This window comes from Cimex lectularius, unplaced genomic scaffold, assembly GCF_000648675.2.
Source record: "Cimex lectularius strain Harlan isolate CLEC.00 unplaced genomic scaffold, Clec_2.1 scaffold114, whole genome shotgun sequence".
In the NCBI taxonomy this organism is placed as follows: domain Eukaryota; kingdom Metazoa; phylum Arthropoda; class Insecta; order Hemiptera; family Cimicidae; genus Cimex; species Cimex lectularius.
This window is the reverse complement of record NW_019392782.1, coordinates 933,470-961,406: the sequence shown is the minus strand read 5'-3', so window position 1 is coordinate 961,406 and position 27,937 is coordinate 933,470. Positions and strand designations below refer to the sequence as shown.

Here is a 27,937-nt window from a genome sequence, read left to right as displayed (position 1 = left end):
TTTGTCTCTCATAATAAATGCCATTCGTAATTTCACAACCATGAAAACTGGGCAGAAAAAATGGTTTTAACCCTTCTTTAAAGACTGAGAATAAAAAGCTTTACATTTCCATTCCGCAAAAGTCGAAAGATTCCTTATGAAATCTGAATGCCAATTCATTAAAAACATAACATCTTTCAACAACAACACGCATCAGAAAAAGAGCGTAACCTTTAAATTAAAAAAAAAAAAAAAATATATATATATATATAAATTTTAAAAAATCATTTCAAGGTATCAAACAAATGCACATGAGATTTTTTTTTACGACGGTTCTCCACGGCAGAGGTTAAATCAATCCTCGGGATGCCGGTGTTTTTGAAAAAAAAAAAATTGTAAGCATGTCGAATGCAGGGCCGCTGGATTCGAACCCGGGACCTTTACCTTACCGTGGTGAGCGCCGTTTCAATGCCCAAACCGTTGCCGCCACCGACGCCCCCTTACCAAATATCCTTTTTAAATTGGTGGGCTAAGGTCAGTGTAATCAAATAGAGAAAAAATTTAGTTGAAATTAATTATGTTCAAGGACAAATTGACATTTCTACTGTTGTATATATTTTTTTAGCTGTTTCAAAGTTGGAACGATGTCACAAGCGAAGGGGATGTCTCATTGTCCGGAAAAGGCGTCACTCTGAGGAAGTTGTATTCACACAATGGGCCGGAAGATGCGGATTCTTATTTGTACAGTTTTGTAAAAAGCAGACTGGTTTTTCAAAAACGTAGAGCGTGTCGGTTTCCTTTGGTAAGACTCTTGATAACCCTACTGCTAAAATATTAATTAATTGTAAGTATGAATGAAAATTTCGCTTGTACTCTACCGATTTAGGTTAAAACTTAAATTAAAAGACAGGCAATGTAAAGAAATGTTTACAGTATTGAAGTATTTTATTCAAAAAATTCAGAAAACACCTATTTCCTTCATTTGAAATTGTTATTGATAATTCACAATGTTAACAGTTATGAGTATTTATTTACCATATTGAAAATTGTGGTTTCATACATAATGAAGCCCCAATTTACATTGAACTATATTAAATAACAGTCTATTCCATATTATAATTATCCCTCTTCAGCCAATACACTTTATATCAAATTTACAATAATAATGTCAGTTATAATCTTCACAAATTTAAATCCATAATAATTACCACGATTTAAAAAAAAAATCAAATATACAATTATTGTTTTAATAAAAATAAAAACTAAGAAATGTAACTGAAATAATGTAAGACTAACTTGCCCTTATACAAATTTCAAAAATAATTAATATAGATAATTTTATATTTGAGGATATTTATACAAATCGAATTATCATCGTTCTCTTTGGTTTTATCAAAGAACAGAAAAATATCGATTTTTCTATCTCCTCTCACACTCTCTCTCTTTCTCTCTCTCTCCTTCTCTCTCTCTTCCTCTCTCCCTCCCACTACCCCTCTCTATCACCGTCTCTCTCTCTATCACTCTATTTCTCTCCATCTCTCTTCATCTCGTGCCCTCTCTCCATCTCTTTCCCTCTCTATCTTTCTATCTCCTCCCTCACTCACTCACTCTCTCCCTCCCTCTCTCCATCTTCATTTCTCTCTCTCTCTTTCCCTCACTCCCTCACTCCCTCTCTCTCACCTCTCCCTCCGTCTCTTTCTCTACCTTCCTCCCTCCATCTCTATCTCCTTCCCTCTCACCCTCACTCTATCCTACTCTATGGCTCTCTCTCTCTCTCTCTCTTCCTCTCACACTCTCCCTCCCTCTCTCCATCTTCATCTCTCTCTCCCTCCCTTTATCCTTCTCTATCACCCTCTCTCTCTTACTCTCCCTCTCTATCTCCCTCCCTCTCTCCCTTCCTCTATCCTTCTCTATCACCCTCTCTCTCTCACTCTCACTCTCTCCATCTCCCTCCCTTTCTATCTCCCTCCTTTACTCTCTCTCNTCTATGTATATATATATATTTTTATATTTATCTAATCTATCTATATAACTATCTATTTTTCTATCTTACTACATATCTATTTATTATTCTATCTTTACAATCCTCTGACTATATATTTACTATCAATTTACTCTACCTTTATAACTATCCGCTTATTGGATAACTATCTGTCTAATTATCCTCTAGCTATCTTTATGTTTTAATATTTATACGTTGGTTTTACAAATTTAATAAAATCATGTGGTCATCATATATATAAGCTCCAAACGGAAATGTCTATCACGATCAGAGAAATTAAATTTTGGCTTTTATCTATTAAAAAAATTGAAAAAAATCCCTTAACTTGCAATGCTTAAAAGCAGAGCTGATGAAATAAACGTTTATTTAATTATTTTTTATGTAGTTTATATTATTACAAAAACAGGAGTAATACTACAAAGTAGACATTCTGTCGTTTCATTAGACTTCTGCCAACATATTTGTCTTTCTCACAGTTGTTACCTTATCCCAGCCAAAACTACAGCAAATTTAGTGATCCTATAACGCAGTCACGCATCAACTTCAATTTTGAATGTGCAACTGGTGGCCAGATATACTATTCTAAATAGCCCCTTAGTTATTGATTGTATATATTGTATATAATTATATTATTATTTAAATTGTATATAATTGTAATATACATCTTGTAGGGAAGCATTTTGGTATAATGCAAGACGGCACATAATTATAGCGATATATTCTGGTTTATTTACGATAAATTAGCTAGTAAACATAAATTTATTAATAGGCAATTATTGTTCATGTTCTAAAATCCAAATCAAGGTTGGTGAGTTACCAGATTAGCAGGAAAGAGACTGAAATTTCGTTCTCTTCAGTTTTGTGGTCGATGGTCTGAAAGTCCTTCACCGTCGTTGCGGCGGCCCATTAGAAGCAATAACGTTACCGGCAACAATGAGGGCGTTCTATACTTGATTAACTGCAGGCTTTTCTCCCCCCGCAATTTTCCTCCACTCTATTTGCTTTATCCGTTTTACACAACTCCCTTCCTCTGGTGAATCGCCTCGACGGCATGCAGTAAATTGACTTTTAAAATTGACATCATTTCCCCGCCCAAGGCCGGCGGGTTACTTTTGATGTTGAAGGGCGGATCAACCGGAAAGAAACGGCCGTTTTGATCCGGGTAGTTAAAATTCAAGAAATATTGCTTTTGTCGCATTTCAAACTTCACCGGCTTAAATTTACAACTGTAAAATCTACCATGTTAGACGTATACAATTTAATTTTTGATGGTTCAAGCAATATTTCATGTATATTTTTCAAACTTTCATTATTTTTTCCGGGTGAAAAGTAGTTTCAGTTTGAATTACAATAAGTAAATCTTTCCATACAGGAGGATGTATATAATATATATTATATACAATGCACCTGGGTCGTATTGTAGCTGCTTAGCATTTCACTTATTATCGTATAGTCTTATTGACATCTTCAGTTAAGAACGGTTTATTTTCAAACTCGATAGAATGATCAGGGTCGATAAGTTGGAAAAAAATTGATTTTAAATAATCTAAAAACTATTTTATTCATGAAAACCTGTTGGATTATATTATTCCATCATTTTTTTGCTTAAAAAAATTGATTCATGTTGTACATTTCTAACGAAATAATAAAATGAACAATGACAAAACAAAAGAATTAAAAAATTCAAATTATAAAATTTTATTTGATTTATTGCTTTTAAATATCTATTTATGTAAATTATTTTTTATTAAATTCACTAATTTCGTGGTCCGCTTGACCAATTAATACATTACAATTAATTAAGGTTTTTAGTTGAGATGAAAAAAAGTTAATGGCACGAGNGGGTACGAATCCCTCTCGTGCCATTATCTTTTTTCATCTCAACTAAAAACTTTAATTTATTTTTTATTATTATTACTTTTTTTTGCCGGCTAACTACCATGGTCATTGCCGGCGCCTTCTTATGTGTACATTCATTTCTGAGTCTTCTTATGCCTCAACTAAACGACTGTTGCCTTCCGATTCACCTAATAGGAGATTCGTTATCTTGTTTGTTGTTACCCTTCCACACGTGATAAATTAAAATTCATAGATATAATGTATATATCTATACACGATAATATGTATATGTATAATATGTATACACATTTTCATAATTCACATTCTTATTAATTTACTAACCTACACTACAACTAAATTGGATAGAACGTGATCTTGCGGCCTCCTTTCTTTCACACTAATAAATACATTCAAACGGTATTTACAAATTCCACTCATAGACTAAACTATCCTAATCTAAATTTATTTACGGGCTGGTGGAGTCTCGATATTCCTCGACAGCCACGTCCTTTCACGCATCACCTCTCACGCTAATAAATACATTCATTCTGGAACGACACTACACTTCGGAAGTATAGTACCAACGAAATGCCAATGAGGCGTCCCTCACATCGTACTACAAATATATAACATACCTATACTAATTTTGTGGGGACGGTGAGTACTTGCGGTGCCATACTTTTCACAAACGAAAGCCTTTATGTAGTCCTCCTTGTGGTAGCCTCTGGTCGGGTGCGACTCGCCCCAACAGCTCTGACGGGATCCAGTGGAAAAGCATGTGGATGATCCCTATCTACATGCTCACCGGCATGTCCTTCCGGGTCTACGGCCTTATTTAATGGAATCTAAGCCAGCTAATTTTCAGTGTGGTAGGTAGCTATCCAGTCACTCCTAGTCGGCCCATGGGCTGCCACTAAGGTAGACCGACGTACCTCCCCTCCCTAGACCCTGGGACGCCGAGGATAGGAAAAGGAAGAGATTAGTTTTGGGAAAGGGGGGTTACAGGAGTGAAAGATAAGGTTGGGGAGTTAGTAAAAGGATGGGAAGTTAAGGAGGCCACAAGGTACATCGGCGGAGTTTACCCTCATGCCCGAGAGGTCTAAATTATAATATAACAAAACAGGAATTTTCAGGCATCCTTTGGGTCTGTTTTACTCCCATAATAATTTAATGTCTATGTGTTCTCTTTAATTGCAAGTTTATTTCCATTCTGACATTTAGGAGAGTTTAACGTTAGATGAACTTAGCTTATTTTCAGAATGTGCTATTCGTGCGTGATTTGGCCTGTCTATATAGAGAAGAATAACAGCAGTAAACCAGAAATAGTGTGTAGTAGGAAAGAATAATTCCAGGGATTTCGGCTAAACAATTTTCCGCTATGCAAAACCACCATGCCCCATCCGTTATGTTGTGTTTTAATCTATTCAAGCGCTATCCGAAAAAGAAATTAGTACACTCAGAAAAAATGAAACCTATTTTTAATCCACATTTTTCGTGTTTTTTTTCCTTAAAATCGTATAACAATAGGTTGGAAATAACATCAAAACACGTAGTCTCTTGACCGAGGGTAAAAACATTCTACCGTTCGACCGGGTTTTTTTCCCGGTGAACAACAGCCCTTTTCCGTCGTGTAAAAGTGGTAAAACACCCGGTAATTAGGACTGTCTTTGGGTTACCCCGGTCAGATAAGGGGTTGAATCCCTTTACAGCCCTCCGAGGCCCTTTACAGCACCATAGCCCTTTGTCGTTCCGGCGTAATCAGATACTTTGTTTTAGACCAGCGGTCCTCCGGAGGGGTAAAAATTTACAAAATAATCGCTTTTCGCTCTAACTGAAAGCTAACAAAAAAAAGATACGAATTGTATATTTTAAAACCAGAACGGAATCAATACATATGGAAAAACACATTGCCGTATTAATATTTTAGTGACCATTCCTTTGTTTTATAATATTTTGAAATGATTTTAACTACTAACTTTTAAAAATATGTGTGGTGATTAGTGACCGTTAGTCGATGATTATTCAGAAATCGTGAGATGCGGTCTGGTGTGATGTAGGTTTCGGAAAAACATTTCTTTATCGTGCCAACGTTTCGATCTTTATCGAGATCATCTTCAGGGCCTGGGATTTACAAACATTGTTGAAGTTTAACAAACACATGTCGGAATTGCTTGTAAATCCCAGGCGCTGAAGATGATTTCAATAAAGATCGAAACGTTGGCACGATAAAGAAAATGTTTCTCTGAAACCTCATCACACCAGACCGCATCTCACGATTTCTGATTAATCATTTTTAAAAATTTGGTTTTTCATGATGGTAGGCAGGCCTTTCAAATACTATTGCTTTCCGATTTATTCGCATTCAAATTTTTAAATTCAGCATTTTATTGCGTCTATACATATTTATAAGTCTGCAAATATTATTTTTTATGTAACATATTTTATTGGTTATAATATCTACAATAATGCAATAATGCAATAAAGTTTTTACCAAAAATATACAAGACGTGAACTGAATCCGTCTGCCGAGCTGATGCCTTTTTCAAATTCCTTACAAACCCAATAATACTATACATACATACATACATACCTACATACATACATACATACATACATACATACATACATACATACATACATACATACATACATGCACGCACGCACGCACGCACGCACGCACACACACACACATACATACATACATACATACATACATACATGCACGCACGCACGCACGCACGCACACGCACACACATACATACATACATACATACATACATACATATTTTTTTTCCCTATACACTAGCATATATATGCAGATATACGTACATATTATATACACACATATACAGAGTGTCCTTTTTAAATTGCCCGGCTGAATTTATCTTGTAATAACGACGCTATGTATAAAAAAAATACGTGTTTAATAGTCTAGTTTCAAATTTTTCTCTTTTTTTCGAGAAAAATAATACAAGGTACGTCAGGCCCAGTTCAATTTCAAAATTTGAAATACGACTCTATGAATTTTGACACATAATTTTAAAGGATGTTTTACGCTGAAAACAATACTCCAATATGATTTAAAATTGTTCACAAAAAGATAAAGTTATAGCAAAATGTTTGTAAAAAAAACACCAATCCTTTGGTTTGCGATTTCAATTGGACCAGAGAGTTATCCGGCTTAATGAAAGTTGAAGCTGTTCCAAAGCAGAAAATAGTGGTGAATATTAAAATGTTTCTAGTAATATTTCAATACCTCTCTCCACGACCGGTTTATTATTAATATTCCGAGAGAGATGTCTATTTGTTCTTGTTTTTGTAAACAAAACAATGTTCAATTTAGAAACGTCTAGGTTTGCTCATGAACTAAAATTATTATTGCACAGATATTAATATATTTTTGATTATTTTAATAGATGTCTTATCAATTGAACAATGTATCTTTTTTAATAATATTTTTTATCCATAAAAATATAATGTTTCTTCCAAAATATGCTATATTTCGTCCTTGACATTTTGACATTCTTTCCCAAATGCCGAAAGCTCATATTTTCCAAACTAGCTTTTATTTTATTAAAGACAGACAAATATTTCAAGCCGGACACAGTGCAATGTTTATTTGACTGTCTAAATCCACCAAGGCAAAAACAAACTATGTAGAGCATTTTTCTCCAGGAGCCCGGGATTACCGGGAAAGTATTGATCACAACTTTATCTCCGAAAGTCGCAAACAGAGGAAGATGTTCCTTGCGATAAGAACCCTTTAATGTACCCGTATCACCCTGTCTTACCACATAAGAAAATCCGTTCCGGAAAGGTTAAAAAATCGTTCAAGTAAAATTTAGTATACCTAATCGACAAATAAGAATTTAATTAAATGCTAAATATTTTATTATTAAGGAAATTACGACGATTTTTCCAGACAAAAATATTTTCTTTTTTCGTAAATTAAACTACTACTATTTTTGCACGTAATGCAACGTTTGTAGTAGGTTAGAACCTTTTTAAGTGTTTAAATAAGTGTCCGTGGCTATTTCATTTGTCGCTGAGAATCAAATTGATTACACGACATTTGAAAAAATGGCAAAAAGGAGGGAAAATTCGAAAGGTGGAGTTGAGATGGGAAGTTGGTGTCCGAGTGGATCGAAGTCACGAAAGCTCAAGTGGTAGAGCAGCGGCGAATCTAGCCGACGATCGTGGGTTCGAATCCCGCTCGTGACACTGACTTTTTTATCTCAACTAAAAACTTAATTAATTGAAACATATTAATTGGTCAAGCGGACCTCGAAAACTAGTGAATTGTCTAAATAAGTTATTCAAAGTTCAGAATTACGTCTTTAAATAAATTTCACCTCGATGAACATCCAGCTCGATATTATGTTTTCCTTGAAAAACCCTAATATTTTATGTACATTATAAAAAAAATCTTTCCCCCATGTAATATTTTCTATCCAATTTTCTAGTGGTTAAGAAAAAAATCATGATTGTACCCTTTTTAAAAGAAAAATAGTAATTTATAGAAAACTTTTTTTTTGCGAACTATGGTAATAAAAATTCAGAATATAAACTATAAAAACCGTTGCCATTTTAACTGCCTTTGTAACTACTATAGTTTATGCACATATTGAAAGTGGCTCTAAAGGGATTTAGTTTAAATGTTTTAAATAATTTTTTAAAGTTGTGAATCAAGCGTTCCTTTATGTCTTGCCTTGATGAACTTTCCGTTCGTTAAGCTGCTGTCATTTACGTATATTTGGTCTGATACTAATTTCCGAATTAAAATATAGTTTGTGTATTATATAGTAATAGAAAAATTAATACTATTTTATAGTTTAAATCTAGCAACAACGGGAAAACGTCAAGCTTGATAAGTTTGAATTAGTGGATCTATTTTCTGTTAAATCCATTTGGTAGAAGTGGAGTTTAAAAAAAACAATGGCCAAATCACGTTTAAAGTGAAAAAATAAACAAATACTTTCTTCTCTTTTGTCAATTTCACTCGGACAAAAAAAGTTATATAGAAAATTACGAATTTTTAATTATTTACGAATAAAATGAAAGGCGCTCCAATTTTCAGGAATTGTCTCTTGTATCGTACTTGGAGACATTAAGAAAGAAACAGGATGTAGATTTTGATGTAAATGGCGGAATTACACCACAGCAAAAAATTACAGGATTTGATAAATAAAAATGTGATGGGTACACAGATTTACATACTCTCGGACAGGCGGCAGTAAAGGCACTAAATCCGTATGCTTTCAGTTTCAAACTAGTCTGTGAATGCCTAAATTGCCTAATGGATCTAGAATAACACGACCAGTTTACTTTATCATGGGTTCCGGGTCATGAAGTTATGTAGGGAAATGAACAGGTTGACTATCAAAACAAACGGGCAGCCCTCTCACCTATTAGCCTAGAACCACAACTAGTTGAACTAGTTGTGTGTTCTTAAGTTGGAGCTGGAAACTGCCTTCAGATAGAAAAACTGGAGAATTGAATAAAACACCAGGTACGAGGGAGGCTGAAGATTTATAAATCTCTGAGAAGGATTTTGAAGAAATTGTTCTGTCTTAGCAGGCAGGATTTGAAGAAAATTATAATCTTTTATATCTGAATAATACCAACTTTTAAGTATACCAAGATACAGGTATCAATAAAAAATATATATAGATCGATATCAATTAGATATATAGATAAATAAATATATTGTTGTGGATAGGAAATAATAATGAGCTAAATGCGCTGCTNCTACAAAAAATATGAGTGTCCTGTTCTGATGCTACCCGACATTTCAAAATGGTGTAATTTTACGAGCAAAACTACGAAATAAATTGTTAATTAAATTTTATGAGCAAAACCGTGTAATAAATTGTTCCAATTTTAGTATATGTACCGCCGAAGCGAGTACAATAAATTGTTAGTTAAATTTATTATATCAAAAATCGTATTTCGGTGTTTGGATTAATTTTCCACCAAACTATTAAAATTAATTTTTAATCACAGTTAATTTGGTTTATATTAAAATAAGTATGTTGAAATTAATATAACGACAATAATACAGGTAGTTTGAATAAAAATATGAGTGCGGTTCTTTTGTCTTCGACTGTACTCGATGCGACCCGACGAAAATCTGGACAGTGGGGACCGCAGATCTTTGGGTAGGTTAGCGTCGCATAGCATCGGGTAGATGGGCACGGGGGTAATGCAACCTTATGGAAAATCGGAGTTTGGATTTGCGTCGGGTATCATCAGGTAGCGTCGCATGGCGTAGAATCGGATAAGTGTGGGGTTGCTAAGGTTGAAACCCTAGAACCAAGGTCACGTCCAGACTGTCCAACTCTGAGCCCAAGAGTCGATAAATAAAATAAAAAATTAAAATTAAAGATGAGATTATGGATCGCCCTGCTGTTGAACAAAGTGCAAAAAGGTTCTTCGGTGAGGTCACAATAGAACTACAATCCTTTTTAAAAAGATTGTTCCTGCTAAGAGTAAGTTGTTTTCAAACGATGCTGATTTCGAGCTTTTAGCTCATCATCAAGTTGAAGGAGTTCTACAACCCCGTCTCTCGACATGAATTGCAAAAGTGAACCCGCCGATACCCCCGCCAACGCGACGGTCCAATAAGAAGTTTATTTTTAATGCCGCTCAATTTTGAGCGTGCGAAAAACGGGAATTATAATACAAGTAAATATTATATTCGTACGATTACAGATAAAAGATGAAAATTAAATAGAATAATACCTTAATAATAGATTAGTAAATTATGATAAATTTAATAACAATTAAATTAATTAATTAAATATTTGGACCTTTAATGTTATTTAAGTACATATTTAAAATGGGAGATATTATATTATTAATACATTTATCTCCATGTTCAATTTTACATTTTTTAATTTCAAATTTTTCAAACCAATCTAGTTTTCTCCCTTAGTTGAAACTGTGTAACACTGTTGTATTTAAATTTGCATTGAAATTATGCTTAACTTCTTTTAGATGGTCCTTAAATTCCGAAAATTTGTTCGATTTAGACAAGTGTTCTTTAACTTTCGGAATTTAAGGACCATCTAAAAGAAGCTAAACATAATTTCAATTTGAAATTTAAATACAACAGTGTTACATAGTTTGAACAAAGGGAGAGAACTAGATTGGTTTGAAAAATTTGAATTTAAAAAATGTAAAATTGAACATGGAGATAAATGCTTTAACTCCGGGTTCACTTTTGCAATTCATGTTGAGAAACGTCGTCGCAGAACTCCTTCAACCTGATGATGAGCTAAAAGCTCGAAATCCGGATCGTTGGAAACCAACTTACTGTGAGTAGGAACTATCTTTCTAAAAAGGACTGAACACCGCACTCACTCCACCATTCATCATTTTTATAAAACGGCAATTGTTCAAGTTTTTGCTGAGATTTCGACGATTATATCGTTATCATCAGGGCCTATTTATTGAGGAAAATATAGCAGTTAGAATATATTGTATTTGTTATTATTGTTATCATTTAATGGTTGAAAGCTCGGCAAAAACTTAAACAATTGTCGTTCTCTTTTGACCTCACCGGAGATCCTTTTTCAATGTTGTTAGAAAATGAAAGATGAAAAACAAATTATATAGGTAGTTACAGCTATAAAAGTACTAAATGAGTATGCTTTTCTATAAAAACTAGTGATGCCTGATGTCTACTTTTGGCCGTACTGCAATAGATCTACAAAGGTCGCAGAAGAGAAAAGGTTTTTTTAGATTTTCAATTTTATTTATTCGGCCACCACCGGTCAAAAACACTTTGACACTAGTTATTTATCCATTTTCTTCAGACATGTGATGTTAACTAAATTGACTAAAGTCAAGTTTTTAGACTTGAAAGTTGTTTTTTTTTTGTTTAATACAACCACTTTTAATAGAAAAAGATTGTATCAGATTAGGATGATTTATTCTAAATGTGTGTTGTGTAGTTTCGACTTAAGGCTGCTAATGGGATATTCTCCGCAAAATAAATCCTTTATCGGTGTAATAAACACGTTTATTAGCCAGAATGGTAGTAAATCACTCTTTCAATATCCAGCCAATGGGAAAATGAGATCAATTATTAGCCAGTCTGACAATAAACTACCCCCCGATAGAAATACTTGGCCCCATTCAGACTCTAACGGCCCGTTCTCCACCTTGAACCCGGTGCCCGTTTCTATCCTCATATTGGAAGGAACCGGTTGAGATTATATGAAAGGGTAAAATTCCAAGCTGGCCACTATAATCCAGGGTTTCGGAGAGTAATTGGACAGGCGTAATATATACATGTGGGCGGTTGCTTATGCCAGCAAATACTGCTCATTTACGATTAGCCCAGTTACATTGGTAGATAAGTCTCCTGGTACATTACTCAGTGATTTATAACATTCTGTTTTTGTAAACCGGCGTTTATTTCCTCGCTAATCTCGCCTGGTTTTATTTGTATTTGTTTTCTTTTTCATCCCACGCAAAAAAATACTTGAAAAGAGAAAATTTAAAATGTCTGAACGTATACAAACAAACCCAATTTAAAAAGACGACAGTAAAAAAAACACTCACCAAGTTCATTTAACAAAAATAAATAAAACGTCAGTTTTAATGAATAATTGTTACGATCTGGCACCGAATCAGAGAACTAGGCACGTCATTTACGATTGGCTCGAAGATCCGACGAGGGATGGAACGAGAAAGAGGCGATAAGGGGAGACAAATTAGGAGATACGAACTGAAAAGGAAAAGATAAGCGTTCGTAGGATCTATAGAAATGATGAAGGTGGGGTGAGTATGTAGATTCACTTTTGGTAGATGATCACAGATTTATTATTCACAAATCCGGATTTTGGACATTAAATATTCATCATCAGGTTGAAAGAGTTACAAAATGTTTCTCGACTTGAATTGTAAAAGTGAACCCGCCGATCCACCGCCACCAAGTCGTTCCGATGAGAAGCTGGATTTAATGCCGCTCAATTTTGAACGTTAAAATTTGTTAGATTTAGGCAAAAGTTCTTTAAATCACGTTTTAATATCTCTGACGCTCTTTCCTTCTTTAAACAAAATATTATCCTAAAAAAACTGTAAGAAACTAATTTTGTGATTAATTTGTATGTTTAATTTTAGGAACTTGTTTAAACTGTGTGATAAATCAAAATCTATTATGTCATTTATTCATTTATCTCCATATAGATATTTTTATATTTTTTAATTTCAGATTTCTCAAAACAATCTAGTTCTTCCCTTCTTTCTTGATACTGTGTAACACTATTGTATTTAAATTTATATTAAAATTGTGTTTTGTTTCATCAAGATGGTCTTTAAATTTGGAAAATTTGTTAGATTTAGGCAAAAGTTCTTTAAATCACGTTTTAATATCTCTGACGCTTTTCCCTATATATTTAAACTAAATATTATCTTAACAAAACCTGTAAAAAACTAATTTTGTGATTAATTTGTATGTTTAATTTTAGGAACTTGTTTAAACTGTGTGATAAATCAAAATCTATTATGTCATTTATTCATTTATCTCCATGTATGTATTTTCATATTTTTTAATTTTAGATTTCTCAAAACAATCTACTTCTTCCCTTCTTTCTTGATACTGTGTAACACTATTGTATTTAAATTTATATTATAATTGTGTTTTGTTTCCTCAAGCTGGTTTTTAAATTAGGAAAATTTGTTAGATTTAGGCAAAAGTTATTTAAATCAAGTTTTAATATCTCTGACGCTTTTCTCTATATATTTAAACTAAATATTATCTTAACAAAAACTGTAAAAAAACTCATTTTGTGATTAATTTGTATGTTTAATTTTAGGTACTTCTTTAAACTATGTGATAAATCAAAATCTTTTATGTCATTTATTCATTTATCTCCATGTATGTATTTTCATATTTTTTAATATCATATTTCTCAAAACAATAAATTTCCCTTCTTTCTTGATATTGTGTAATTTATATTAAAATTGTGTTTTGTTTCATCAAGATGGTCTTTAAATTAGGAAAATTTGTTAGATTTAGGCAAAAGTTTTTTAAATATCGTTTTAATATCTCTGACGCTATTTCCTATATATTGAAACTAAATATTCTCCATATATATATATATTTTTTTTCAAACTTCTCAAAAGAACCTATTTCCTTTCTTTCTTTTACTGAGTAACACTATTGTATTTAAATTTATTTTAAAATTGTGTTTTGTTTCACCAATACGGTCTTCAAATTATGAAAATTTGTTAGATTTATACAAAAGTTTTTTAAATATCGTTTTAATATCTCTGACGCTTTTTTCTATATATTTAATAGCGCAATTATCATTACCATTAAGTAGATAAACCACACTATTCGATAAGTTGTCAACTTTGTTTGTAGAACTTGAGAAAATGTTTCTAAGTGAACACGCAACTTTAAAAGCTACTCTTAAACCTTCACGTTTTAGTATTTAATCTACTTTTTCTCAGTTCCCCGATATATGGCAGGCGACGAAAACCTCAAGACTAATTTTTAGTTGTTGATATTTAATGTTTGTTTAATGATAGTTTTAATGCTGTCAAAGGATATTTGTCATCCTTGGAGAATGCCGTGGAAATAAGAAAATAGTCGGAGATAAAAGTGAAGGGGATGGAAGAGGCTGCCTTATGTTCTAGGCTGCGGGATCCTTTCTTTCAGACTTACACTTCCAACTTTGCCGGAGGAAGTCGAAAGGGGGAGAGTTTGGGAAACTGTCATCAACAACAAACTTGTTCCTCGGTCCACCTGTACAGGCAATTTATGACCTATTACAGCCGCAAATATAAGTACGTATGGCCTCCGACTATGGCAACATCCTTTTGAAGTGTATTAAAGCTATTGGAAGTTGCTTTTTTTCTTTATATGTCAGAAAACTCCAACTGCTTGTTACAGCCTCAATAACATACTTAATCACTCACTTCGCAGTAATGAAAACCGGTAATAATATATCTTTTTATAGATATTCTTTTTTTTGTAGAGGGAGGGCGAAATAAGAACATCTTTATTTACTCCACTGCAGCTGTCTATTATGGGACCTCTATTATTTAGTCCATGTAGTGAAAACTAGTTTTCACCATAAACCACTTTTGTTACCTTTATGAAAATCCGAACACAATATATATATTTATGATTTTTCCTTCTTGAATGTGGGGATAATAGGTCATCTCTAAAAAACCAACAAAAAAAAACCCAGTTTTTATCCACAACGTTAAAACGTTTATTCCTAGTCTGAATAAGTACCACACTTGCTCTTTTTTAAAATAAACTGTTATAAAATATTAAAAACTGACGACCACTGGCGGTAGCCGAGTGGTTANGAGCAGCGGCGTATCTAGCCGAAGATCGTGGGTTCGAATCCCGCTCGTGCCATTGACTTTTTTATCTCAACTAAAAACCTTAATTAATTGTAACGTATTAATTGGTCAAGCGGACCGCGAAATTAATGAATTTTTACTAAAATTCAAACGAGAGGAAGTGCTGATAAAACATACAACACTGACACCAACAGAAGAGCCTTTCCAGTTCAAACGATTGCAATTTCCAATTAAATTGCAGTAAGGATAAACAAATCACAAGGACAATTATTGCTATTACGAGGAATGAATTTGGAGAATCCATGGTTTTCTCACGGACAATTATACGCTGTATTCTCCAGGTTGGGGATTTCTTGTTTGTACATATGCCAAATGGAATCACCAAAAACATTGTATAGCCAAGGGCATTACATGAATTTAACGGTGAATAAAACAGTAATACTGTGTAATCCAAAACAAAAATAATATTGCATAAGTAAATATATAATAAGATGAATAAATACTAATATTGATAATTCACTACTTTCGTGGTCCACTTGGCCAATTAATACATGACAATTAATTAAGGTTTTTAGTTGAGATGAAAAAAGCTAATGGCACGAAAGAGATTCGAACCCACGACCTTCGGCTAGATACGCCGCTGCTCTACCACCTGAGCTCCGACATCAACTCCCCATCTCAACCCCACCTTATGAGTTTTCCCTCCCACTAAAGCTCTCCGTCGCCATTTCAATTGTCGTCGAGAATCCAAACCGATTACACGACATTTGAAAAATGGCAAAAGGAGGGAAAACTCATAAGGTGGGGTTGAGATGGGGAGATGATGTCCGAGTGGATCGAGGTCACGATAGCTCAGGTGGTAGAGCAGCGTCGTATCTAGCCGAAGGTCCGGGGTTCGAATCCCTCTCGTGCCATTAGCTTTTTTCATCTCAACTAAAAACCTTAATTAATTGTCAATTATTATTGATATCGAACATTCAACGGTGTTCATTCCTATTTAGGAATGGCAATATACTAAAAATAATGTGTTAAATAATTTTTTTTATTATCCCCTGGGCAACCCCTTATTATAAATCTAGTATCTCATAAAACGAGTTGTCTAAATGATTAACAAAAAACAAACACTTCTAGCAAACTGGTCTAAATGAAAAATCACCTCGATTAAAGAGACATTAGCCTCAAGCTCAATGGAAATTCATTTCACTTTTCAGAACTTTTATCACAATTCAAACAACACCATTAATCGTTCCGTCGCTGTTTAACAAATAATAATGAAAATGGTGTCGATTAAAAAGTAAGAAGTGAGACTAAAATGTGTTGATTTACGGAATCAAATTAAGACAATAATTATTTTGAATTGTTGCTGTAATGGCGTAAGAAAATGAAGAAAATCGCTTATTAATTAAGAGGGCGTTTAACGACCCGTTTTTCCTCTTTTTACCCGCTTTACCGGCTGAAATATGTGCCTGGGACGAATTGAAATCAGCATATTTATAAGCACCGACGTCAAAAACAAAGAGGAAAATCAAAAACATTGCCTCTTCGATCTAAAGAGTGCGAATAATATATGAATTCGGAGGATAAAATGGTGGCGAAGAAAACAATATTACAAAGAGACATTCTTCTTTCTAACAAAAAATATTTTTTAAAAGGGCTGAGTTCATTATACTTTATTTTTCCAACCGAGAATTTTAATAATGATTGGTATTTTATGCCTCTAGGTTATATCAAATTATTCAATAAGACTACTAAAAAGTAAAAATTTCTATCCTAAAACATCTGAATCCTTTATAATCATGCGTTAGTTTATTCAAACTTTTCAAGCATTTCAAAGAGTTATTAGTTGAAATGGGTCAAGAATCAGTTCCAGGTTCGATAGGAAATTAATCTAAAAGAAAGACATACGAAAAAGTTCGTTATCAAAGTCACTACGAAACGTAGGATACGTTAAGACTTCGTAAAAACATTTTCTTTATCGTGCCAACGTTTCGATCTTTATTGTGATCATCTTCAGGGCCTAGAGGAGGCTTAGAGTGCCAGTCTCAACACGACACGCAAGAATGGCAAACTTACGCAGAAAACAAACACTTTGAGTGAGTAGAAATACTTTGATTGAATATAAAAAATATTTTAAATTCACTAATTTCGTGGTCCGCTTGACTAATTAAATCATTACAATTAATTAAGGTTTGAAAAATGGCAAAAAGGAGGGAAAATTCATAAGGTGGGGTTGAGATAGGAAGTTGATGTCCAAGTGGATCGAGGTCACGATAGCTCAAGTGGTAGCGCAGCGGCGTATCTAGCCGAAGATCGTGGGTTCGAATCCCGCTCGTGCCATTAACTTTTTTTCATCTCAACTAAAAACCTTAATTAATTGTAATAAAAAATATTGTTTGCATTATATAAATTCCCTTTTTTCCACATGCTACATGTATTTGTTAAATTTAAACAATGTTTGTAAATCTCGGGCCCTTTTGGTGGCATTTTAAACATCAGCATTCAACATTCAATTCTGTAACAGAGAGTAACAAATTTAGAATGTAAGATTAAACATAATTCACTACTTTCGTGGTCCGCTTGACCAATTAATATATGACAATGAAATTAAGGTTTTTAGTTGAGATGAAAAAAAGTTAATGGCACGAGAAGGATTCGAACCCACGACCTTCGGCTAGATACGCCGCTGCTCTACCACCTTAGCTATCGTGACCTCGATCCACTCGGACATCAACTCCCCATCTCAACCCCTCCTTATGAGTTTTCCCTCCTTTTGGCCATTTTTCAAAAGTCGTGTAATCGGATTGGATTCTCGACGACAATTGAAATGGCGACGGAGAGCTTTAGTGAAGTGTACTTCATTTTTAAATCATTAATTCACTACTTTCCTGGTCCGCTTGACCAATTAATACATGACAATTAATTAAGGTTTTTAGTTGTCCGAGTGGATCGAGGTCACGATAGCTCAGGTGGTAGAGCAGCGGCGTATCTAGCCGAAGGTCGCGGGTTCGAATCCCTCTCGTGCCATTAATTTTTTTTCATCTCAACTAAAAACCTTAATTAATTGTCATTAATCATAATTCATACTACAGCAAAATTATCGCAGTTAATAGTGAACAGATAAAACTTATAAAACTAATATAAACCCAAAAATTTACAAAAGTAATATAATTTACTACTTCATCTTTATCTTTAAAAGTATCTGATTGTTGATTTATATAAGCTCAAATCAGCAGATGTTTGTGCATACACATAGATATAGAGTTGAATCTATTACATCCCGCAGTCCACCAGCAATTTCAGTTTGTAATTTACAGTAAATTACCGGCAAACATCGAGAATCACTCACCGTTTTTGGACTCGTGAAACTGCAAACAGGTTACAGGTCATTTTATCCCACAACGCAATCAATTCCTAAAAAAAAGGAAACATTCACGTTCTCACTATAAGATCATCTATTCTATTTATAAAGTATCTTCAGGGATGCCTATGGTTACATTTTACATTTTAAAAAATTAATTTAACATAATGACATATAATTAAAATTATACCAGTGTGAACTTACAGACTGTTAAACAGTTATCATCCTAGACGAAATAAGTGTTAACAACGTAAACAAACATTTTCTTTTTTCTTTCTTTCTTTTTTTTTTTGACTAGACTTCCGTGTAAACGGTGATAAACTATCATAGTTTTTTAAGAGTGATTTACAAGAGCTAATTGTACTTTTTCTTTAATTGGGCTTACAAACAACGAGGGGGCTCCGGCTGCAAATTCGTCTTCAACCTACTGTTGCGGTTGTCCTTGCCAGCCTTCATCCTTACTACCAAAAAACCTGACCGAAAGTCCCATCCTCACAAGTTAAATTTGAACGGTCGTCAACTCAACTAAATTATCTAATCTATTATAATTGCTTGATGGGGGTTATATATATAAATTAAATGAACATAATTTAAAGTTTAAACGTGCCCGAACTTTGTTCCTATCTTCAACAACCACAACTGGATGCAAATTATATTCAAAATCTGAATTACACTGAAATGCAATACCGTCAAGTTTTACCAATTGATATAATGGATTCATCTGCATGCGTAATCGACTATTGTCACGCTGTTCATTTTGATGACAATAGGGCAAAGATTGTCTTAATTCTTACTCGACTTGCTTCATTTTGAGCTTCGTGATGTGATGATTCAGTAGCATCGTGAAATGTATGCATGCGAAATCTATTTTGTTCATTTCATTTTGCTTTTTCTTCTTTTGCTTTATTTTGTCATTCATCTTCTATTCTCTCGGCAAATTTGTGCGACGACCAATATTTTGTCGTATTCGTGGCATTTTCCCGTCAACAAAATACAATCCCAAAACCAGCGGAGTCAAAAAGACAGAACATTAAACAACTGAACATTACGAAACTTCGCAATCTTACATTTTATAAAATTCCGAATGTTAATAAATCCATTTGGCAAAACAACAACTACGTATCACATTCAATTGAAACTGACCGAGTTCAGTAAAACAATTCTTAATAATATTTTACATAATTTATTATTGTTTTTGTATACATATATGTAAAACGAAATCTGTTTTTGTAGTCTTTGTACACTAAATGCACGTTAAATTGGTGCACGTTTCTCAATTCTGAGGGTGTCGCTTAATCGAACGATCGTCGGTCACGCTACGTCCTGGTAGTTCGTTTTCCTACCTACACCACTGCTTCCTATAATAAAGATACAACGATGAAGTTTGTATCTTCCTGTCAATCAGCCAAACCAATTCTGTAGTTTATTTCGACTAATTGTATCATGAGTTTTGCAACTATAACCAGTAATTTTCGCGAGTATAGAGTGGTAGCGTAGTTTTTGCGTCTATTGACTGTTAAACCCTTCAAATCGGAATTTGAAACAGGCGGGAAATATCTCCCCTAGTATCTCATCGGGAGCCGAACGCCCGACTGGACAGCTGACAACTGTGAAAACATGTTAAAATGGACGCCATAAATTCCTGAAATCTCTTCTTCTTCTTTTTTTAAATCCTGACGCCCATTATTTATATGCACCATTTATATTATCTATTCCCGCCCGGAACTAATAAAAACAAAGTGTGGAAGCTTCATCGAAATCGGTTCAATATATATATATATATATATATATATATATATATATGTATGTATATATGTATATATATGGTTAATATTTTCAACAATAAAGCTTCGCCAATGGGTATTGACGTTTTCAAACTTATTACTTTCTGGGGATTATGAAAAGTTCAACAACTATTTAAATATATAAACTAAACAGATTTTTTTGACCACATTAATCAGATTTTTAGGTGAATTTTTTGTAAGGCTTAGTTCACATTACGCAAATCAGTTATAATTATGGAATCACTGGTTAAAAAAATGTATAAATGTTGCTAAGTAGGGATTGGTTCAGTATCAGATGTTCTTGTTTGATTTCTGGCAAAATACACTGCAAATCGCCATTCCTTCCTTTATTTGCCTGCCTTTCTCGATTTTCAAGCCAACAAATTTATTCTCTACTTTCTCTAGAAAAGTTTTATCAAACCGATTAAGACAATAACCGAGTCTCATTTTGTTTTCATATTGATGCTGAATGAGGATTCTGGCTGGACTCCTGACTGAGCACTGCCACTTAAGAAAGCACGTGCACCGCATAGAAATATACAAATACAGACAGAATACTTAAAGATATTGCCAGGAAGCGGAGAATGCAGAACACATTTTATATTTCTGTGAAGGTCTATGTTCGTGCAGGTTCTTGCAACTAGGATAGGAAATATCACAAAAAAGATCCTAAACTAGCCAACTACTGGCAAGGTTGTGGAGGTTGATTAACAACCTGAAACTTGCCAGTGAGTTATAAAAATCAGGGTGGGGACGATAGATCAATGCAGGGCGCAGTGCAGAAGGCTCTAGACCTCAGAATTTCGTCAATTGTGGATGGAAAACATAAATAAATGACATAAATGCACTGAGAAAATAAGACATGATCAATTGGTTATCATTTACACTCTCCTAGAGTCCTCTATATTTTTGGTGATAATTGGGGACAAGCTTCTCCATTCACGCTAATAAATTAGATTCACACACATTTTATTCTCACTACCACAGATTCCTCGATCCTTCTACTCATGCTAATAAATTTCATTCACACACTAGAATTTCTGGATTAGAACCCACCCTGGAGAACTCGATATTCCTCGTGTAATTTGGGATGAGCCACTCTATTCACACTAATAAATATATTCTTCCAATAAATTTTTAAATATCACATGTTTTTGTAATTAATAAAAAGTATTTGAACTAGTTAGTTCAAATGTACCTATTGGATATAGTTAAATTTAAAGTAGGAATACAAGTAAACGTAATCCCCAAATTCGGATTTTCTTTGGGATTTTCTCGACGGATGCCGCGCTCACTCACAAAGAGGATTGTTGCCAATGAAATCACCAAGGTAAAAGCTTCTGTGCTGACTGGTCGTGGGAGTTGGTAGGTCTTGTGGTTTTGACCTCAGGGTAGAAAAAATATTGAATTTTGTTCGTGATTTTCCTCCAACCACGGCCTGAAAAACGCGGCCACACATGTTGAGGAATTCTTCAAGGTTCGGACTGTTCAGGCCGAACATTGAGAAAATCTCCCTGTATGGCTAGAATTAGGAATGATGTTTTTTTTTATTGCTGGTGAAAGACTGAACAAATATTTTGTAGTCTATAATTTTTTTTTTAATTTTGAGATTTCACGAAGACCACAGTTGAAAAATTCTTGTATGTTGATACATAAACATTACAAAAAATCTACTCTAGGACAACAATACTATCACTATGTCTTTCTTCAGATTTAGTCCTGACAAATCGAACCGAGTTTGAAGTAGAATTCCTAGTTTATAGTAAACAATTTTATATATGTTGAATGTTTTATCAATGGTATTTAGTGGAAGAATTACAGTAAAATATTATTTGAACAGTAATATGGTATAGTTAAAGTGTATGTTTATACTAATTTACATTAATTTTATTTTTTTCAGTTTGCAACCAATTTTCAAGAGGGGTGTTTTCGATGTTGGGTGCGGTGAGCCCTGATTCGTTCGACACCCTTCACTCCTACAGCAACACATTCCAAATGCCTTTTGTCACCCCCTGGTTCCCAGAAAAGGTAAGAATTGAAAACATAGTTTGTTACTATTGGAAATAAAAATGTGTAAAAGTTTGTAAAGAACAAGGGTGTTACGGCCCGAATGACGTTATTAATCACACAACGAACACCTCCGGTAATGGATTAAAAACTATGAAGACGTCTTAGTCGGTTGAAGGCAGTAAGAAAAGGTTTAATTGAAGTATAAAAGTTACAAGTAGCCCTCGTTTGTCTTAGTTATAAAGCAATTTCGTGTAGTTAGACCTGGGGCTTATACGTCAAGAAAATTGTTACTGATGGCCACAATATCTGTGAATTAAAGTATGTTGCCAGCAAATTAAAATGTTTCTTCCTGCTTGAAGTAGGTGGGGCGGACCGGCATAGACTCGAAGGTAAATTATAAAGAATAGGCTTCGGCCCGCTCGCTAATGAAGAGTTACGCCTCGTCCTTCTTTTCCCTAACACATTTACCTGGTGCCACTTAACTAAGAACACTCTTAACTGAACTGATGCAATCATTTTAGCCCTTTTCTTGTAAAACTCATTAGCGGCTTTATACAATTCTCCTCTGTACAAAATGGCGGATATTTCACGAACAATTTGAAAGGAAACGACAACTGAATACCATAGTTTGAAGATCCCATTTTGGCAAATAATCAGGTTCAACTTAAATGATATGAAAGCGTAACGTGAGCACGAAAGATAAGCATTCCGTCAGTGTGTGTGCACTTAATCTCCTCATCCCTTAGAATAAATTAATAACTAACTATTATTTAACAACATTGTATTGAAATTTAACACAGAACAACATTAAAATAAATTATTTATGGGGCATCGGTAGTCATTAAGCTTAGACATTAACAGACAGTCCTGGGATCAAATGCAGGGTCACAGGATACCAACGTACTTGAAAATAGGCTTTTTGTTTAAAAAAAGCCGATGGTTCGACCTTTGTTCGGGTCATCTTCCGGGCATAAAGTGTGATCCTATTCTTGTCGTGTCATATTGTGTCATTTCTGAATTACCTCATTCTTGACCGCTCCTCACGACTTCAACAAATTATGAAACAGCAGGTCACTAATAAACTTACGTAATTCAAAATGTGTGGTGATTAGTGACCGTTAGTCGATGATTATTCAGAAATCGTGAGCTGCGCTCTGAGGTGATGTAGGTTTCAGAAAAACATTTTCTTTATCGTGGCAACGTTTCGATGTTTATTGAGATCATCTTCAGGACCTGGGATTTACAAACATTGTTTAAATTTAACAAATATGTTTTGATTTGAATGTACCGCCATGCCCCTCCACCCACATCTGACAGTGAAAGGGGTAGGGGCTAGGAAAGGGCTCTTTTTTTCAGTCAAAAAAAATTCCATTTCTGTCCTCCATGGGTTAAGAGCTGTCTATTTGTAATTAAGAAAATTTGGTGTGCACACAATTCAAGTGAGTAAATTTTATATTTTGACGTCAAAAAACGAAAAATAATAATTGTATTTTAATTTAAAAAAGGGTTGTAACAAAAAATATATTTTTATAAAGAAATGTGTAGAGATTAGTGACCGTTAATCGATAGTAATTCAGATATCGTGAGATGCGGTCGGGTGTGATGTAGGTTTCAGAAAAAATAAAGATAAAGAAAATGTTTTTCTGAAACCTACATCACACTCGACCGCATCTCACGATATCTGAATTACTTTATAAAGAAAACTAAAAGAGATAGCATTTGATTTTAAAAGTTTTGTTAAAATATTAATTGTATTTTTTAATTGGTGGTTAAAAAATTAATAATAATAACAATAATAATAATTTGTTTTAGTTTTACTTTTCTTTATAAAAGGAGAATTAAATTCGATTTTAAAATTAATGTTTGTAGATTCTGAAATATTTATTTATGGAATAAAAGTTTTATTATGGAATAAAAGATTCTTTAAATTAAAAATAATAAAAGAAATTGTAATCTTTTTTGAAAATAAATTGTAATAAAAGATTTAAATTTAATTAATATTTTGGTCTCGTATTTATTTTGGTTTGAATTGAATATTGGAATTTCATACATCAAAAAAAGGTGCCTGATCATTAAATTAAATTAATGTAGTCAGGTCCGATCATAAGAAATCCTCTGGGACCTTGTTTTCGGTTCTCCGAATTCAGGGTTGGGCCCAAAACAGAAGAGACGCGCTTACACATGGAGGATGAGAAAAACAAAAATTTATAAATGCAACAATTGTTTTTATACTTTTTATATTTAATTAATGTATTTGTACTCACTCAAAGTGTTTGTTTTCTGCGTAATTGTGACATGCTTGTGTGCCGTGTCGAGAGTGTCCTTTCAGTGGCAAGAATGTCTCAAAAACGCAGAAAACAAACACTTTGAATGAGTACAAATACTTTGATTGAATATTAAAAAAATATTTTTTTGCATTGTATAAATTCACTTTTTTCCACATCTTACGGTTTGTTAAATTTAAACAATATTTGTAAATCTCAGGCTCCGTTGTTTCAAATAAAACCGTTTTTAAATCAAACTAACCATTTCTTTATTTCAAATTAACCCGTTTCAACATCAAAATAATCAATTTTAATTCCAACATAACCCTTTTGAATTAACAATTAACCCATTTGAACGTCAAATTACCTTTTTATTTTTAGAATTAACACTTTTTTTATTTCAAATATACTTTTTTAATGATTAATTCACAAATTATTTAATGCATTAGGAATTGTGATTTTAACATACATCACCAATGAAACATAAATTTTATATAATGAAAATCAATTATAAATTAAAAAATTGTAAAAAGATAAATATAAATGTGTGGTGATTAGTGATAGTGACCGTTAATCGATAATTATTCATAAATCGTGAGATGCGGTGTGGTGTGATGTAGGTTTCAGAAAAACATTTTCTTTATCGTGCCAACGTTTCGATCTTTATTGAGACCTGAAGATGATCTCAATAAAGATCGAAACTTTGGCACGATAAAGAAAATGTTTTTCTGAAACCTACATCACACCACACCGCATCTCACGATTTTTGAATAGTAATTCAGAATACTATATTTTTGCAATATATTTGCTAGGTTTCATCTTTCTTTGCTCCCATGTTGCCACACTTTCTATCTCCCTTCACTTATTATCAATATCTCTATTTATTTACCTACGTCTACATATCATAATCTTTCATTTCAGATTATCCCTTTATTTGTAAAAGCCATCATATCTGCCTGTCTAATTACGAATCCATTTATATTCAACTCTCATTCTTTCTTCTCTCTCTCTCTCTCTCTCACTCTCTCTCTAATGGAATTCGTAATGTAGTGGATAATATATAAAATATATTACGAAACGATTAATTGTCTCTTTTTATGTATGCTGTTGACCTGAATATATATTTAAAGTCAAAATGATTAAATATAAATGAAAGCATATTAAAAAAATCGCCTTATAAAATCTTAAAAAATGGAAAGATCATCATGTTTTATGAATTGAAATTAAGAAAAGGTAAAGATATTTTATTTGGACCTCACAGACATTTGGCAAATTTAAACAAAGATATTACTGTAGATATCAAAATTTATTAAAGTACATTAATTTTAAACAAGAAAATAAAAATTCTAGACTTGTAATATATAAATATTTAACGTGAAATACTCTTATTGAAAGCTTGTATTAGAATAAAATCTATTCTATATCAATTAAAAAACTATTTAATATTTATAAAACTTCCATGTAGCTAGGCTTTTTAATGCAACAACACTTTATAAATTAACTTATTGTTCTTGTGGTAGTTTCTAATCGTTACTGTAAAAATTCATAAATTATACGTTTCCAAAAATATGTGTATTCGCTATACCTGTAATATACACTATGACTCTAAAATGGCAAATACTATAATTTATCTATTTTAAAAATTGATGATTTATTAAAATAAAAAAGGACTTTTTTCATGACGTGATAACATAACAAAAACCTTTATACTATTCGATATTGTTTCTCATTTTAAAGGAAAAGGAAAATCGTTATACACGCTTTCAATCTGTGCATATTCAATTTAAAATTCCGTTGTGTACACACGGTTTTTATAATTCAATCTTTCCAAAATATATGAAACTTTCGATCATTTGTTTAATCTTATAAAATAATGTCAATCTATACATATTTATACGAAACATCTAAATGTTTTCCTCATCAATCATACTTAGAACTCAAAATAATACAAAAAAGTCAAAAAATTATATTTGCATTATTATTCAGAAATCGTGAGGTGCGGTCTGGTGTGATGTAGGTTTCAGAAAAACATTTTCTTTATAGTGCCGACGTTTCGATCTTTATTGAGGTCATCTTCAGAGCCTGAGATTTACAAACATTGTTTACATATAACAATTACATTTTGGATGTGGAAAAGTGAATTTATACAATGCAAAATATATTTTATATATTCAATCAAAGTATTTGTACTCACTCAAACTGTTTGTCTTCTGTGTAATTGTGCCATTCTTGCGTTTCATGCTGAGAGTGCCAGTGAGATTTTGGTGTTTTATGTTGATATACGTTGGATTTTGAAGGGGTGGGGAAGGAAACGTTGGCACGATAAAGAAATTATTTTTCTGAAACCTACATCACACCAGACCGCATCTCACGATTTCTCAATAATTATCGATTAACGGTCACTAATCACCACACATTATATATTTATGTTTTTTATTTTCAAATATTTAAACTTTATTTGTAGCTCGTTAAAGCTAAGAAACGTCCATTAGACCTAATTTTACGAGCTTTTATAAATAAAATTTTCAATTCTCTTCCCGCTCTCTCTCTTACTCTCTCTCTCTTTCTCTTTCTCTTTCTCTAATATACAACACTTTATCTCGTTAAACAGTCGTTCGCGGGCTAATTTCCTGAGATTTTTAAATAAAACAATATTCATTCATTATTTTATTTTTCTCTCTCACTCTCCATTTTTTTCTGTAGGCCGAAGTTCGTGGGTACGAATCCCGCTAGTGATACTGATTTTTCGTTTCAACTGTTAATTTCTCAGTCATGCTCTCTCCTTTATTCTTTATCTGCCGATATATCATTTTTTATTTTCTTACAACTGTCTTTTTCTTTTTCTTTTTCAGCCACTATTTTTATTCCGATTTTCCATTCCACTTTCTTTGTTTTGTGATTTACTTGTATACAGGTATTCTGTTAAACATTATATGTAGATAAATGGAGAGGAGAACTGTTAAAGATAACAATCCTGTTAGAACGGTGGACCGGCAGGATAATGTTTGTGCGTGCGAAAGGAAAGTAACAATAATAAAGAAAGAGCATGGGAGTGTGAGAAAAAGAAAAGTGCGAAGGGGTGGAGTAAAAAAATATGTCTCAGATCTTCGCCTTTATACCTCGTTTAATTTAATACTTGTACGAAAAGAAGAACCTGAAAAAATATTGGAATCAGAGTAGGTTGGCAACTTCAAAAGGCAAGGCACTAACATTCCAGGTTCTAGGCGGAAGAAAATCATTGTAATAATCTAAAAACTGAAAAATAAAATTACATTATTTGTATAGGGAATACTCTTGTTAACATCTAGTTTGGTCGATTTGGTATGACAGAAGCATCCGTTTTTCCCTAACATCTCATAATTTAACATTTTAA

The 27,937-nt window shown here is 33.2% G+C and overlaps 1 protein-coding gene and 1 long non-coding RNA gene across 2 annotated transcripts in view; both read left to right on the top strand.

Annotated features, from left to right (window-relative positions):
* Positions 1-22,314, top strand: part of LOC112127212 — a 581,355-nt gene extending 559,041 nt beyond the window's left edge. Inside the window, exon 3 of the long non-coding RNA XR_002910463.1 lies at positions 22,191-22,314. This is a non-coding gene — a long non-coding RNA (uncharacterized LOC112127212). The remainder of the gene's footprint in view (positions 1-22,190) is intronic.
* LOC106664745 lies at positions 439-9,351 on the top strand. The gene is made up of 3 exons (XM_014390728.2): positions 439-513; positions 605-781; positions 8,898-9,351. The coding sequence occupies exons 1-3, from the start codon at positions 448-450 to the stop codon at positions 9,006-9,008; spliced, it is 354 nt and encodes a 117-aa protein (XP_014246214.1). The 5' UTR covers positions 439-447; the 3' UTR covers positions 9,009-9,351.
* Positions 22,315-27,937: the final 5,623 nt, after the last annotated feature.

What these genes read in the sequence shown, in the direction of transcription:
- LOC106664745 (XM_014390728.2), top strand. Translation starts at nt 448, where the DNA reads ATGCCCAAACCGTTGCCGCCACCGACGCCCCCTTACCAAATATCCTTT. An exon ending in TTTTAAATTGGTGGGCTAAG is followed by an intron (nt 514 to 604) that starts GTCAGTGTAATC and finishes ATATTTTTTTAG; the next exon opens with CTGTTTCAAAGTTGGAACGA. An exon ending in GAGCGTGTCGGTTTCCTTTG is followed by an intron (nt 782 to 8,897) that starts GTAAGACTCTTG and finishes TCCAATTTTCAG; the next exon opens with GAATTGTCTCTTGTATCGTA.